At 34.7% G+C, this 15,683-nt stretch overlaps 1 protein-coding gene across 4 annotated transcripts in view; it reads right to left on the reverse strand.

Moving 5' to 3' along the window:
* Window positions 1–11,630, reverse strand: part of LOC122715986 — a 31,664-nt gene extending 20,034 nt beyond the window's left edge. The window contains exons 1-3 of one of the 4 annotated variants that reach the window (XM_043938640.1): window positions 11,270–11,630; window positions 4,981–5,052; window positions 1,013–1,302 (exon numbers count right to left, since the gene is read on the reverse strand). In XM_043938640.1, the coding sequence (XP_043794575.1) occupies window positions 1,013–1,302; window positions 4,981–5,039 (349 nt within the window). In that variant the 5' untranslated portion in view covers window positions 5,040–5,052; window positions 11,270–11,630. Of the gene's footprint in view, window positions 1–1,012; window positions 1,303–4,980; window positions 7,671–11,269 lie in introns of those variants that run through there. The other 3 variants (XM_043938643.1, XM_043938644.1, XM_043938642.1) reach the window with 3 other exon arrangements.
* Between the last annotated feature and the right edge of the window lie 4,053 nt (window positions 11,631–15,683).

Here is a 15,683-nt window from a genome sequence, read left to right on the forward strand (position 1 = left end):
TTTCCAATAGACTATTTATAAGTTTCACGTATATATAGTCAATCTCAGATGTTTTCGAAGTTATAATTAAATTATACGTAAAAAAAATTGAACGAACCCATTTAGTTATCTCGAGTTTCAACCTCTTGAAAATGAAAATCATATAAATTTCGTAACACTTTGTACTAAAATTGATCTTCAAGGTCCGACGATAAACTCTATCTCATGTTTAATCAAAACAATCTCTCTCTTTAAATTGCTAAACATAAATAACAATCTTGATAATCTACTCTTCAAAACAAAATAAAATAAATCAATCTGATCAAATTTCTCATTCAAAAATCATAAAAACAAACTTTTATTTATACACTAAATCTTCACATTTAGAGGATTTATTTTCAAATTAAACAAAATAAAAATCATTCCATAAACCATAAACCAAACTTCACTCATCGTTTTCCACTTTATCAAAAAAATCATTTCAGATAAATTTTAAAATCTTCCTTCAGAAGATAAATCTTAGAATCCGTAAATCTTTTTTTCGCCTCATCGTTTCATCCAAACACTCAAAACTTCACTCACACTTCCCCACATTACTAAAACAAAAATCATTCCACGAACAAAATCATCTAAAATCCCGTTTCAGATAAATTTTAATATCTTCCTTCAGAAGATAAATCTTAGAATCCGTAAATCTTTTTTCGCCTCATCGTTTCATCCAAACACTCAAAACTTCACTTCTCCACTTTACTAAAATAAAAATCATTCCACGAACAAAATCATCGACACGTCTAAAATCCTCTATCACGATGAAGATCCGTAAATCTTCGAAACGTTCAAAACTTCACTTTACCCTCATTTTACTAAAAAAAAAAAACAAACAAACAAAAATCATTCCACGAACAAAACCTAAATCAATGCCTAAAAATTCAAACGTTCCAAACTCTTCGTTCATCGATCATTCGTTCATCGATCATTCGTTCGTTCAATTCTTCACCTTAAAAAAAAGAAATAAAAGCTCTCCTTCATTTACCTTCGTAATCGGCCAAACTTTCCACAGAACTGTTCCTGCGTATCCGGGGTACCGTCAGATTGTTGTTCAAGTTGGCGTCGTTGGCCGAGGTATCGATCTGGACATTCTCGCGGGTGATGGCGATCGAGGACCACGTGCTGGTGTCCTCGGCGACGCGGAAATCCTGGCCGACCTCCGCCACGAAATCGGCGTTGATCCGACTCGCCGCGACCGAGTCGGCGGCCGAGGTCTCGTTCCGATTCGCGATCTCCTCGGTGATCGGCTGGCTCTGCTCGCTCCTACGTAACTGACTGCGACCGAGACAGAGAAATGAGCCCAAGTGGATCGATACGTTCCGTTACCCGTACGATCTATGACGATGCAAATATAGGCAGCGTACACCCACGTAAGACTGTACGAGCAGTGGAAGGCGCGCGAGCGCCTTGCTCACCCACACACGACGACTCCCCCCCCTTCGTAATAACCGCCGCCTTTCAAATTCGCCAACAAATTCGCGATTTTTCTTTTTTCTCGATCTTCACAACCGGTCCTCTTCGATGTTCTCTTCCCCTTTCGAGTGGCAATTAATTTTCTTAAATATTTTCACTCTAGATTTGTTAGGTCGTGTAATTGAGATTGGTTGGAAGAAGGAGAATTTTAAATATTCTCTTCGTGGATATTATTGGTTAATTATTGGATATTAATTCGGATTTAAAATTCGCGATAGATAGATTGTTGCAATTTTAGATTGATTGGAGGAAGAGAATGTTTGTTAAATATATTTTCTAGTTCGTGCTCTACCTCGGATTTGCAGTCTACTTAATTAAGATTGTGATGAAGGAAAAGGATGTTTGTGTTTATTGTTAAATTTTGTTCTTCGTGATCAAGATTTAGATTTCAAATTGTTCGAGAAAGAAGAATTCTGTCTGCGTTATTTATTTGATGTTTATTTAAGTATTTTCTTCGTACTCTAATAGTTTTGGCAGCGAAGAAAAAAAATGTTGCTTTTCGAAAAGTATTGTTAATAACTTTCTTTTAAAACGTTTCAAGAGTATTTTTAAATTATGTAATGAAATATCGATAACGAAGATCATCAGTTAACTCGTAGTTCTTCGTTAAATCGAAGTATTAAATTTTTTATAATATAATACGCACAATTATCTCGTTCGATATTTTAACGAATTATTAAATTAAATCGAGAGGATCCCTCGTAATATGCTCCTCGATTAAAGATAAGTCTTATTAAACACTCCTTCGTCTTTCTTTTTAAACGACAAAATAGCCGAACGTTAATGTCAAATTAACTCGAAAGGTTAATCTCTATAACGAGATTTCATTATCCGCTAAATGCATTGATTAAAAAATTTTACTCGTTTTATCTTCGAAGAAAATATTTATTCCTCCTTCGCTACAATCTCAATCGTAATAACGATATATTCAATAAATCTCAAAAAACTTGTTCAAAATTTCAATACAGTGTAAAATCCAATTTCTTCTTCTATTTTTCTTTTTTTTTTTCTCAAAAAAGACACGAGACGTACAATTTCATTCGATTGTCGAACACACGAGAGAGGACGATACACCGATGTAAATAAAACACACACACGTATATCTATAAAATTAAAACACACGGTGCAAAGGAAACGAATTCTCTCTACGAGAGATCAAACAGCAGGCGGTCGTTAAACTGGATTTGGAACGACAAGCAATTCGGAATGCTGTACAACACATCTTTCGAGCTCGCCTCCGACGAGTTCGACGATCGTGCCCATTAAAAAAAATCCCTTTTGTGCTTTAACAGTGCAATTTCATCGCCATAGGAGATCATCATCATCATCATCATCATCATCATCATCATCAAGACACTGATAATAAATAAATACGCGTGCGATGCTTTTGTTTGTTTTCTGAGAACGCAACAAAGAAAGAAAGAAAAAAAAAAAAGAAAAAAAAGAAAACGTTTCTTCAATCCTGTCGTGTGTCGCGTGTGTCGTGGAAAATAAAACTCGCATGCACGCGTTCGCCATCGTTCTCGAAGAGTATCGAGGGGATCTATGCGAAGCGAACAGCTGTATCTAATAAAAATAAAACGACATACTAAAAGAAAGAGTAAGAAAAAAAGGGGGAGAAGAAGAAGAGGAAAGAAGATATTATTAATAATTTCGTGAAATTGCTCGCCAGAGGAGGGGAAGGGGAGGAATGTACGATCGTAAAGATATAGTAATGGAGCATTAATCCTCGGAGTATCGGGCAGTTCGACGATCCCGCTGAGAATTGAGACGGGCCAGTCTTACGGACTTACTAATGATATCCATTACTTTTTACCACGAGCAGAACATCAAAGGGAGAATTCAATATTTTCTCGAACTGCTCCCTTATAACGGCTCTCGTATTTAAACATTTCTTCTCGTCGGCGAGAAGAAATTTTGGAAGAAAGAATTTGAATGATACTCCGAGGATTAAGAGAAAAGAAAGGAAAAAGCAAAATCAGGAGGAACATCGTTCGTTCGAGAAGAATTGGTGGGAGGAGAAACAAAGGGATAGCAAAAGTTCATGCGATACAATCACTTGTTGCGGCCTGTGTGTGTGCGCGCGTGTATGCCTCTGTGTGTATGCGCGTGTTCGATGCAAAAAAATGTGTAATATGAATATTTACAAATATACGAGAAACATCGAAAAATCTACACGTTGGTTGGTTGCTTTAATTTCTGATTCTGCTTTTTTTTTTTTTTTTTAATCAACAGCACAGAAGAAGCACGGATAGATTTAGAATGCGTGGATGAAACATGGAGAAAAGAATGGAAATAATAAAAATGATTGTACGAACGAATATATGTATGTATGTATGTATGTATATATATATATATATACATATATGTATAATATATATATATATATAATATGTATAATACGGTAAACTGTATCAAAAGGGGAACCGTTTAGAGTCAACACTAACCTTATGATTTTTCCTTTTCAGTTAAATGCCTTGGCATTGCTAATAATAAGGTACGGAATAAATATTCTACAATTTACTAACTAAGTTAAGTAACATTTAAAGCTACTCGTTGCTAGATCCGAGTGAAAGCTACGCGTTTTAAAATTGTGAGAGCTAATTCTACTTTTATTAAGAAGATTTTATTAAGATTATTCTAATTAATTATAAATGGAGAAAAATAAAAATTAAAAAAAGATCTCTATTTCAAATAAATATCAAAATAACTATTACAATAAAGACTTCATGGGATACGATGCTATCCGTAATGAACTTTCTAAACGTTTTCACTTCCATTTTAATTTTCACTCCCATTGTAACACGCATCAACAAAGGAAACGTAAAAAAGGCAAAAATTAATTAATTCGACGGTAATACCACAGAGACAATAAAAAAGAAAAAAAAAAAAAAAAAACGACCACGTCGAAACAAGCGCCACATCATCAAATTTAATCCATCAACAATCCAACTTAAAACTGGTATTATAACATCGCAATACCCTTTGAACGGAAAAAAAAAAACACTTTCTTTTCCACTTGCAAAATACACGTACGTACGTACGTAAAATTCATTGCGTGAAAGAAAGGAGGAAAAATAAAAAAAAAGAAGAAGAAAAAAAAAGAGGAGACGCAAAACAAGAAGGAAGGAAATAAAACACAAAAAATATCAATTTTTAACCAGCGGGAAAGAAAGGTGAGGAGGAGGCCACGTCATTCATTTAGAAATATACTCGTCGATCGGAAAACGAAAGAAAGAAAACAATTTCCCACGCAAAAACACACTGGCTCCCTCTCCCTTACCGTGGCACGAGAAGAAAGGTAGCTCGAGGAGGTTAAAAAAGATAAAAAAAAAAAAAAAGAGGAAAGCGACCACGACGGCGACCACGACGAAACGAAAATTGTCGTGTGACTTAATAGAAAAAAACGTCGAACACGTTTGGGGGGAGGAAGACGAACGACAGGCATCGACCTCGTCCCGACCGATAATTCTCACTTACTTGTTGTTCAATCCCCCAGGATGGAGCGGTATCGAGACGACAGCCTCCCTGAGCCGCATATCGGATCCTCGTCTGAAACCAAAACGCACACACGCACGATTCGAGATGCTCCTCTCTCTCTCCCTCTCCCTCTCCCTCTCCCTCTCCCTTTCTCTCTACGTTCCGTTCACGTTCGAAAAAAAAGAAAATTGTTCCTCGTTGCACTCGCGCGCTTAGGGTGTAGTAGCAACGACACGCACACACGTAGCACACGTACCCGCAACACGCACGAGCACGCGATCCGCGTGGCCGCGACGCTCATCGGCCTCGCGAGATCATTTTCTCGAGAGGAGAACGAGGGGAGGAGAGGAAGCAGGCGGAAGAAAAGAAAGGAAGGAAGGAAGGAAGGAAGGAAGGAAGAAAGAAAAGGGGAAAAAAAAGAAAAGAAAAACTACTACTAGCGGCGAAGAATCGATCGTGGTTGTAAGACGACCACCGACTCCGCTTCTCCTCGCTCTCTACCTGGCCGAGAACGTCCGAGGAAAAAGGGAATGGGACTCACCGACCGCCATGTTGAAGCCGTGCGCAAGGGTGCTCGCGTTTCCAGTGGTTTATCGACTCGCAACCAACACCCTCGTTCCTCGCTCTCCTTTCGCTCTCTCCTACCTCTCTCGCCCACCTTCTCCATCCATTTCTCTCTCTCTCTCTCTCTCTCACTCCGTCTATCCCCCCTACCTTTCTCTTCTCCCTCTTCGCAACTCCCACTCTCTCTCTCTCTCTCTATCCCGCGCTCTGTTTCCCTCTGCGCAACGTGGACACTTTAGATTTTAGACGATCTTTCGTTCGTCGTTTCGTTTTTGTTATCCCTAGGTTGCATCCGGATTTCTCGGTTCGTTATACGCTGATTTTTTTTAGAGAGGGAGAGAGAGAGAGAGAGAGGGAGAGATTTTAAGAATTTAGGTTGCGTCTTTTTTCGGAATGGATTCAGTTCGGTACGATTGAAACGAGGGATGTTTTGGATAGGTTTGGCAGGCGCCGACGTTTAATCGATCGCCATGCCTTCTAGCCCCGTTTCCGGCATTGGGGTTGCGTTTTCGCGGGTTTTTCGAGAATCGCGATTCTATAGGTTGGCGAAATCGAAGGAGATCGAGAGTGAAGGAATGAAATAACGAGATGATTGAAGAAGAGGAACAGGAAGCAAACAGATCGAATCGTACATTTTTCTCCATTTTCTCTTTCGTTTAACTCGAGAGAAGAATCTTTATAACCTTTGCAGCGGTTACGAAAACCACTTTATCTCGTTGAATAAATTTTTCTTTTTACCTAGATCGATTTATACGATCCTCCTGATTTATTATTCTTTCTAACCGACTTTTGCACCGCTTATCTGGACGTTGGTAAAATTTACGGCCGGCGGTTTGTCGAAAAACGACTAAGTATCGTGAAGCGCAACTTTCCTCCTCTCGATCGCTCCCTCGAGATTGAAACCAACAGTGGATTACCTTGTGTGTATCTGTTTTACTCGTCTTGTACTTCACCTCTGTTATTTGACGCCTACTTATTTCCTAAGGTTTCTGTTTTCTCATCCGTTTACCTCGATTCTCAAACCGCTCCGAGGAAAGCATTTAGCGGAATAATCGGAGATGATTTTCTCGATTTGCCTTCGTAACGTGATTCGCGAGCAGCGATTCTTCTTCCGTACGATTCCATCGATTCCAATGATCCATATTTATCGAGGGTTTAATTGAAACAAGAAAATGTGAGAATTTTGAATCAATTGGTGATTAACAAGGCATTTTGATTGAGATCCATTATTGAAAACGTTAATATCTCCATCGAGATATCACGGAGCGATAAAAAAATTGTTCTCGCTTTCGAATGGAAGAAAAAGTAACGATGTATTATAAATTTTCGTACGATGCTAATTGTACGTCACTGAGAAAGATTTATCTGCTACTTTAATTGCTATGATGTCACTGTTATTTAAGCAATCCATTCTCGTTGATCCAACCAAACGTATCGTTCTGACCTATTTATTATTTCCCAAGAAAAAATACGGCGAATCATCAATCGGAATCAAACTCGAGCTCCTCGAGGAAAATTAAGATTGGCGTTGAGTGGGCAAAGATCGCTGACAACAGTAATTCTTATCCAATAGTTATCTCTGGTCGATCATCCTCCTCTCCATCATCATCGATTGACCCAATAATAAAATTCCATTTTATTCCAGTTTCAAAATATCTTTCCAACAACAATATTAACATTCTCTCGACACTCCTCCTTTGGATTTTAAAAAATCCAAATCCAGACAAATTTTCTAGAAAAAAAAAGAAGAAGAAGGAAATTAAACAGTCTCTATCTTACCACATCTAATCTCTTTCGTCCAGATGATTAAAAAAAAATTATTCAGAAAGGATGCACAAGGTAAATCTCTTTCATATCGTAGGATTGTTGAGTGAAATTCTCTTATTATCGTTCGAACACGCGAAAATGAGGAGAAATGAGACGAGGAGAGAGAGAGAAGAAGGATCGCACGGATGGAATACGAACGACTGTGTTTTCTCTACCAAGGGGAGATTCGTGTCTCCTCCTCGTGTTCCCTCCATCTCGTTCCCCCTTGCTTCTCCTCTCTACCCGTCTCTGTTGCGTGGTGTACGTCGTCAGACAGAGTCACGCATCGATCGAGTCCTTTCTACCCTTCCTGGTAGCGACCTTAAGGCCGAGTGCATACCGAGTTTAGAGAAGTATCGATACAACCGTTGGAATTATCGATAGACACGCGAGAGATGAACCGCAAAATTCGTTAAATTGATAATGAAACGAGATAGCAAGATAGTTTACGTCGAATCGAACGAGAATCGTTGGATTGCTAGGTCGAGTTGTTTATTCGAATTGCGACTGGGCTGAGTTTTTTTTTTTTGTAGAGAGCTTGGTAAAAGATTGGAGAATGATGGAAATGGGAGAGGAAACGATTTTATAAAAAAAATTTGTTGTCCGATTTTAAATAAATAATTGATTTCAAATAAGAGGAAAATCAAATATTAAACCCTCGCGTAAATATTTATGTTTCTGACGAACAGTTACGAAATTTTACAAATATCAATAACATATATATATATATATATGTATTGCACGTATTTAAATATCTCTATTTTATTCAATCTCGTGAATGAAAATTTTCAAAAGTAAATAAATTTTCCATCGTTTAAAAATGAATATTTTCGTTCCATAATAAAAAACGAAACAGTTGCAAACAATTTTTAAAATTTTTCAAATTTCTCTCAAATAATCGATCAAGAATTTTAGCACTAAAACGAAACAACGAAAGACGTCGATTTAAATAAATTTTGCATCGTTCAAAAATGAATACTGCTCTACTTATTTCCATTCTATAATAATAGTTACAAACCATTTTTGAATTTCCTTCAAATAATCGATGAAGAATTTTAATACAGAACGAAGCACGTCGATTTAAATAAATTTTTCCATCGTTCAAAATGAATACTGCTCTACTTATTTTCATTCCATAATAAAAAACGAAATAGTTGCAAACAATTTTTGAATTTCCTTCAAATAATCGATCAAGAATTTTAACACAGAACGAAGCAACGAAACATGTCGATTTAAATAAATTTTCCATCGTTCAAGAATGAATACTGCTACTTATTTCCATTCCACAATAATACAAACCATTTTTGAATTTCCTTCAAATAATCGATCAAGAACGAAGCAACGAAAGACGTCGATTTAAATAAATTTTCGTTCAAAAAATGAATACTGCTCTACTTATTTTCATTCCATAATAAAAAACGAAATAGTTGCAAACAATTTTTGAATTTCCTTCAAATAATCGATCAAGAATTTTAACACAGAACGAAGCAACGAAACACGTCGATTTAAATAAATTTTTCCATCGTTCAAGAATGAATACTGCTCTACTTATTTCCATTCCACAATAATACAAACCATTTTCGAATTTCTTTCAAATAATCGATCAAGAACGAAGCAACGAAAGACGAAAGTCGATTTAAATAAATTTTCGTTCAAAAAATGAATACTGCTCTACTTATTTTCATTCCATAATAAAAAACGAAATAGTTGCAAACAATTTTTGAATTTCCTTCAAATAATCGATCAAGAATTTTAACACAGAACGAAGCAACGAAACACGTCGATTTAAATAAATTTTCCATCGTTCAAGAATGAATACTGCTCTACTTATTTCCATTCCACAATAATATAAACCATTTTTGAATTTCTTTCAAATAATCGATCAAGAACGAAGCAACGAAAGACGAAAGTCGATTTAAATAAATTTTCGTTCAAAAATGAATACTGCTCTACTTATTTCCACTCCATAAAAAATGAAACAGTTGCAAACAATTTTTGAATTTCCTCAAACAAAGAGGAAATTTTAACACAGAACGAAGGAAAGACGATGTTACAACACGTTCGATCTAAATCATCTTTCAAAGTAGAATAGGAAACAATTTGCTGTGCCAAATGAATTACTTTAGATCAATTTCCTGTGTTACGCGCACTCTTGAACGCGTTAGTTAATAGTATTGTTTCGCCATGACCTACTACACTTTGATAATAATTTCCTGTCTCGTTGTCCCGTCTCATTATCCATATGTATGTAAAGAGTTTAGATTCGTTTCGTCGCGTAATTCGATCCGATTACCTGCCCTCCCAGTCGAATTAAATTTCGTTACACGATTCGATTCGATCAATTGGGCCGCGCGATTCTTGCTCAGTCCGAGAGACTGTTAAGTTGGTTTCATTAAAATGTACTCCTCATCGGCCGGCTTCATAAATATTGCGGTACAGGTCGCATGAATAAGTCGGTATGAAAAGTTGTTCGAGAAGAATACCGACGACTCGTATATACCGAGGGCCAAATACGGGGATAATGATTGCATTATGAGAATAAAGAAGAATATTATCCCTCCTCTTCACGGTTGTATACGAGATTGAAGATCGATATCGAATAATATGTTCTCTCATTATTGGAAAATTACGAAGGAAATTTTTATTCTTTTGAGGTGGTCGTATTAAATCGAAGTAAATTGTAAAGTGTTTTTTTAGAATTGTAAATTATGAGTAATATTAGATATTTTGTACGTACGATGAGATGATTCGTGTAACAATGAAAGAATATTTGTTTTAATGTCGCAAAGTTTATTTGACGTTGATATTCGCATCGATTTAAATTTCGAGACGAATTCTTTTGAATATTTTTTAGAAGATTTTAAGAACGATTAAGAAATTTTCCGACCACCAACGCAGAATTTTTTGGCATAAGTCAGCTGCTTCGACACTGATACTTTGCTCATAATCGCTCCAGATTGTGTATTGCCTATATGATACCAGACTTCGTGGCTCCATACGTACAACACATGATACATTTGTCGCTGTGCCCGAGGTCACAGTCGATAAGTTTTATTCTTCTGTCGCGAGTACCGAGACATTAGTAATAATTCGCTCTAAATACCATACTTGACATACATATGGAATACGCGTTAAACGATTGAAAAATATATTCGAATATTCAAATTCAACTCTCTCAGATCCTATAATTTATTATTTTCCTATGTATGTAATTTTACAGTAAACACATTAAAATATATACTTATATTTAAATTTACTTAACGAAATCAACCTAATTTAATATTCTCTAATTACAATCACGAAAAGAAGAAATATCGAAACCTATTTTCTCTGTCAATGTCTTGAACAATCTGTAAAATTAATCGTTCACGATTATAACCAATTTAACTTACGAAAGAAAACACAAATTTATCCTCAACGTGAATCCATATTCGCTCAATTACTCTAATCCAACAACGAATATCTACCAATCAAAAGTCCAATCTCAATTTCCTAAATAACAAAGCTTAATCTAATCCCTCGAGTAATCCGTCGAATTCTCAAATCCTATCCCCCCCATTTATCTCCTGTCTCTCGCAACTCTACGACTCTCGTACGAATTTTAATCCAAACTTGTTGTATCCGAATTATCCGATCCCGATACGAGATCCTCACCGTATCTCGTCACGTTTCCTCCGTTCGATCATGCAATTAACGCTACACACTGCATCCATCATGTCATCCAAAATCAAAAGATATGGAACAATCGATTATTCGATTTCGAAAATTCTCCTCTCGAAACCGCGTCGTTCACCGTGGTTGCGTCACGCCGCTACGCATCTATTTCTTCCCCCCCNCCCCCCCCTATGTTATCGGCCAAGTCTTTGTGTACACCCCATGGCTACGAGTACACCCAAAAACTCTAATCCCGTCTACTTACTCGATGTCTCACCGTCAACCACGGCCTTTATCCCTCCGCCTTTATTTCTCGATTGGACGAGCAAAAATTCTCAGCTTTCACGATCCCCTCGGCGATCGTGTCGCTGTCCTCTCATTCCACGGAACCGGACCAGATTCCACCGGAAAGATATCCACACAGGGAGGGAGAGAGAGAGAGAGAGAGAGGGACGTCGATTTTTTCGTAATTTCCTTCGTTCTATCGATGTGATACGATGCTCTTAATATCCAACGCGAAAGAGATGTTTCTTCTTCTTCTTCTTCTTCTTCTTCTTTTACATCTACCGGGTGTGGGAAACACGCACAGTGGGCTGAAACACACAGTGATGAAAGATGGTTTCGATGCACTCGCGAACAACGGGAGGAGACTGGGAGAAACGGTGTCGGCGTTCGATCTCTCTCTCCCTCTCTGCTGCTCCCCTCGTAGCCCCCTCGCACTCACCCCTCCACCGACCGGGGTGGTGCATGCGCGTGGCCGAGCGTCGGGGTTGCTGACGCCACCGTTCGAGGTGAGAGTTTGTTTTCGAGGGAAGCTCGATATCGAGCTAATCTTCCTCCCTTCGATTCCTCTCGTCGTGGATTAAAAATTACGACTGTTCGTTTGTTAAACTGCGCGTTGATAAAACATCGGCCGAGTAAAGAGACGCGTACGATTTCTGTTGTAACGGGTTTGATATATGGATAGAATCATCGGTATGGTGATAGGAATAATGTGAAATATGTTTTCAGATTTTTTTTTTTTTTTTTTTTGCTTATGAAATTTTTATGGAAATAAGGTTGTCGTTCCAAGGTATTTCTTGTTCTTCTTTCTTTCTTTCTTTCTTCTTCTTTTTTTTTCTTATGAAAGAGATACACATGTTTCGTGCGTTTGAGATACGAATGAGATTATTGATATCGAGTCTGGTTCGATATCGATATATCGGGAACAAAATTGAGATATCGAAGAGACGAGATATCGGAATACAAATTTTATTGCACGAAGAAAGATGTATACTTATTAGCTTTATTAGCTTTAGGGAATTGTGAATCTTGTGAAATTATGATCGAAAAAGTCGAGAGAATGGAATAAAAATAGAATATAGGTCAGGTCCAATTTGAAAAAGTGGTTTTTGTTCTTTCGCTTCTTTCCGATGAAATAATATGAATAATAGAGAATGAAATGGAAAATAAAGATATAGTTTTAATAATGATTTTGATATCTTGTTTGTTTTAAAAATCAAATATTGGATTTTAAATTAGTTCAAAGTTGTTCGTAAACTAATAGGTTACGTGCTAAAAGTCAATAGAAGAAATAAATATTAAATATTAAAATTTAAATATCATATTTGAAATAATCGTATTTGAAATAAAAAAACGTATGATATACGAATATTATAAATAATATATCTTTGATAAAAAGAGTTAATAATCTTTCGTTTGAAAATTTAAAATGTAAATGTATTAAAAATGAAATAAATAAAATTATATGATACGAATATAACATGTATTTGCATATGTCTGAATTAGAAATATTTTTATGCATCGTGATTTTTTTAATATGCATTTATAAAATCGGAAGCAGGAAATATATAATATTTTTACAATTTAAAATTTGTCAAAACTATTAATTAAATTGCATAGTTTCGTAACAAGCCAATGACCGAGAAACAAGTTATATGCCACGTAATAGGGATACCACGCAAATATTTAAGATATTACTCACGATTGATATCAACTCAATGCATCTTACATAAAAATCTCACTTCAACATTTATTATTATTCAAAAAATTAAAATTTATTATTTTCATTCGAATAGATTCGGTTAAGATTTTTAATCAATAGGAAAAAGAGATAATAAAATTAATCAGGTAATTTTTTCGAATGTATAAATTTTGCAGAATATATAAAGTAGATAAGTATATATATAGTAGATATAAAGTAGATAAAAAAGAGAAAATAATGGAAGAAAGACAGAGATAGAATGAAAATTGAAATCAGCGCCATCTTCAGATTGCCGCAAATGAAATTAATATAAACAAGGAGAGAAAATAATGGAACAAGGATGGAGATAAGACAAAATATTGAAATCAGCGCCATCTTCAGAGTGCCGCAAATGAAACTAATATAAACAAGGAGAGAAAATAGTGGAACAAGGATGGAGATAGGACAAAATATTGAAATCAGCGCCATCTTCAGAGTGCCGCAAATTAAACATAAAAGAAAGGGATAGGAATTGACTATCAGTGCCATCTCTTAAATGTTGAAAGAAATACCCCTTAAAAATAGAAAAAATTAGTAGACAAAACGTTTAACAGATGGCGTTAGTTTTCAATTTTTACCCTATCTTTGACAAAAACTCGAGAGATGGCGTTAGTTTTCAATTCTTACTCTATCTTTGACAAAAACTCGAGAGATGGCATTAGTAGTTAATTCTTACTCTATTTCTATCCTTCTCTTATTATTTTCTATCCTTTTTTTCTGTGTTTCGTTTGCGGCACTCTGAAGATGGCGCTGATTTCAATATTTTGTCCTATCTCCATCTTTGTTCCACTATTTTCTCTCCTTGTTTATATTAGTTTCCATGCGGCAATCTGAAGATGGCGCTCATTTCACAATTTTTACCCTATTTCTATCTTTTTCTCTTTATTTTTACTTTCTTTGTCTATTGCACGCATGACATGCACTTATCGAATAAAAGACAACAATTTTAACAGATTACAAACAATATATTAATTCCCAAATTACATTTATAGTTTATTATATTTATATAATTTTATTTGATTCTTTTATTTGTAATTATTTCATATAAATGATTTTTTAAGAAGTTATACGTTGAAATAATATTTTAAAAAACATCAAATTCAAAAAATTAAAAATATAATTTTATTTTTGAAATAATATATATATTATAATAAAATGATATATATTAACAAAAAAGTGATTTATCATTTCTAATCATCTATTTTCAAATTTTTCAAATATGAAATATTTTTTACTTACGTAATATAATAAATACGTAATATAATAAAATAGAATTATACGATTAGTTTAAAATTTAATTATCAGTTAATTCAATTCTTCGCATTAATTTTAATTTTCTTTTTATAATATCACTTTTTCGTTTTTTTGCTCGTACAAATGATCAAACAAACGTTTCGTAGAGGAAAATTTATTTGAAAGTATTTTAAATTTTTACGTAAAAGAAAAGTGAAAGGATTTTTTATAAAGAAAGAGAGGATAAAGCAAAAATCATAGGCACAATTTACATAACATATTCATTTTTTATAATCTCATATCATAATATAATAATATTTGTTTTAAACAACGCTACCATATATGTATATTTCTGTATGATTTCTCAATTATAAATCTTAGATAATTCGACTTATCGGTGTTCTAATAATTACAAAAGGGGAAATAATAATAATTATTATTATTATTATTATTATATTAATAATAATGCTAACATATTTCCAAAAATATGAATATATCTCCTCGCGGTTTATCACGAAAAGTCAAACGACATCGCACACGCCCGATCACGCACGTGTACATAACAATAATATTTCTATTTATTTCTTTTACATGTATAGCGTATAAATTCCTTCTATTCTCCTACTCAGGTAAATACAATATAATAGATATAGTTTGTATCCGAGGAATCAAATTTTCAACAGAAGAGAGAAAATTTGAAATTGTGATAAAAGGAAAGGGATAAAATAGAAAAGAGAAGGGAAATGGGGCGTGGTTATTCCCCGTAACGGTAATGAGATGTTTCCGTTATACAAGGTGATTCTTTTGTTGTTATATACAAAAAATCATTGATTTCTTATCCTTGGACGATATTAATTTAATGTATTTTAAAACAAAAAATTTTTACATCTCATTTATTGTATAATTAAATTAAAATTATTATGTCTTATTTATTATATGATTTTATTGCATTAAAATATGTTTCAAATATAAAATAATTGTTTTATTAGTAAATAAAATGAAATATGTAATTCTTATTTTATTTAAGTTTATAACAATATGTTACGAATCACCCTGTACATCGAATTTTCTCGCTATATTATCTGTACATTAACCGAACGTCAGGAAGATATAAAGCTATTTGTAAAATCGAAACCATCGTGGAGAACGATTTAGTTTTAGATTTCGGCAAGACGCTATTTAATGTTCGTAAAAAGCGATTTAATCCTTTCAGTACTGTTGTTCATATTATATCTCTCCTTCTTAATCTAAGCAGAAATTATGAAACGCATTTTATTCAACTGTACATGCTAATTAAAAGGATAAGTTGCTTAAAAAAATTGGAAATCGTCTTCTTGAGACGATCCCTATAAAATTGTTACAATCTCAAACAGCATTCAACATTTCTGTAAATATAAATGAAATTTGTAACAACTTACAATTA

The sequence above is a fragment of the Apis laboriosa genome, unplaced genomic scaffold (assembly GCF_014066325.1).
Source record: "Apis laboriosa isolate Shangri-la unplaced genomic scaffold, ASM1406632v1 scaffold40_cov151, whole genome shotgun sequence".
Taxonomy (NCBI): Eukaryota; Metazoa; Arthropoda; class Insecta; order Hymenoptera; family Apidae; genus Apis; species Apis laboriosa.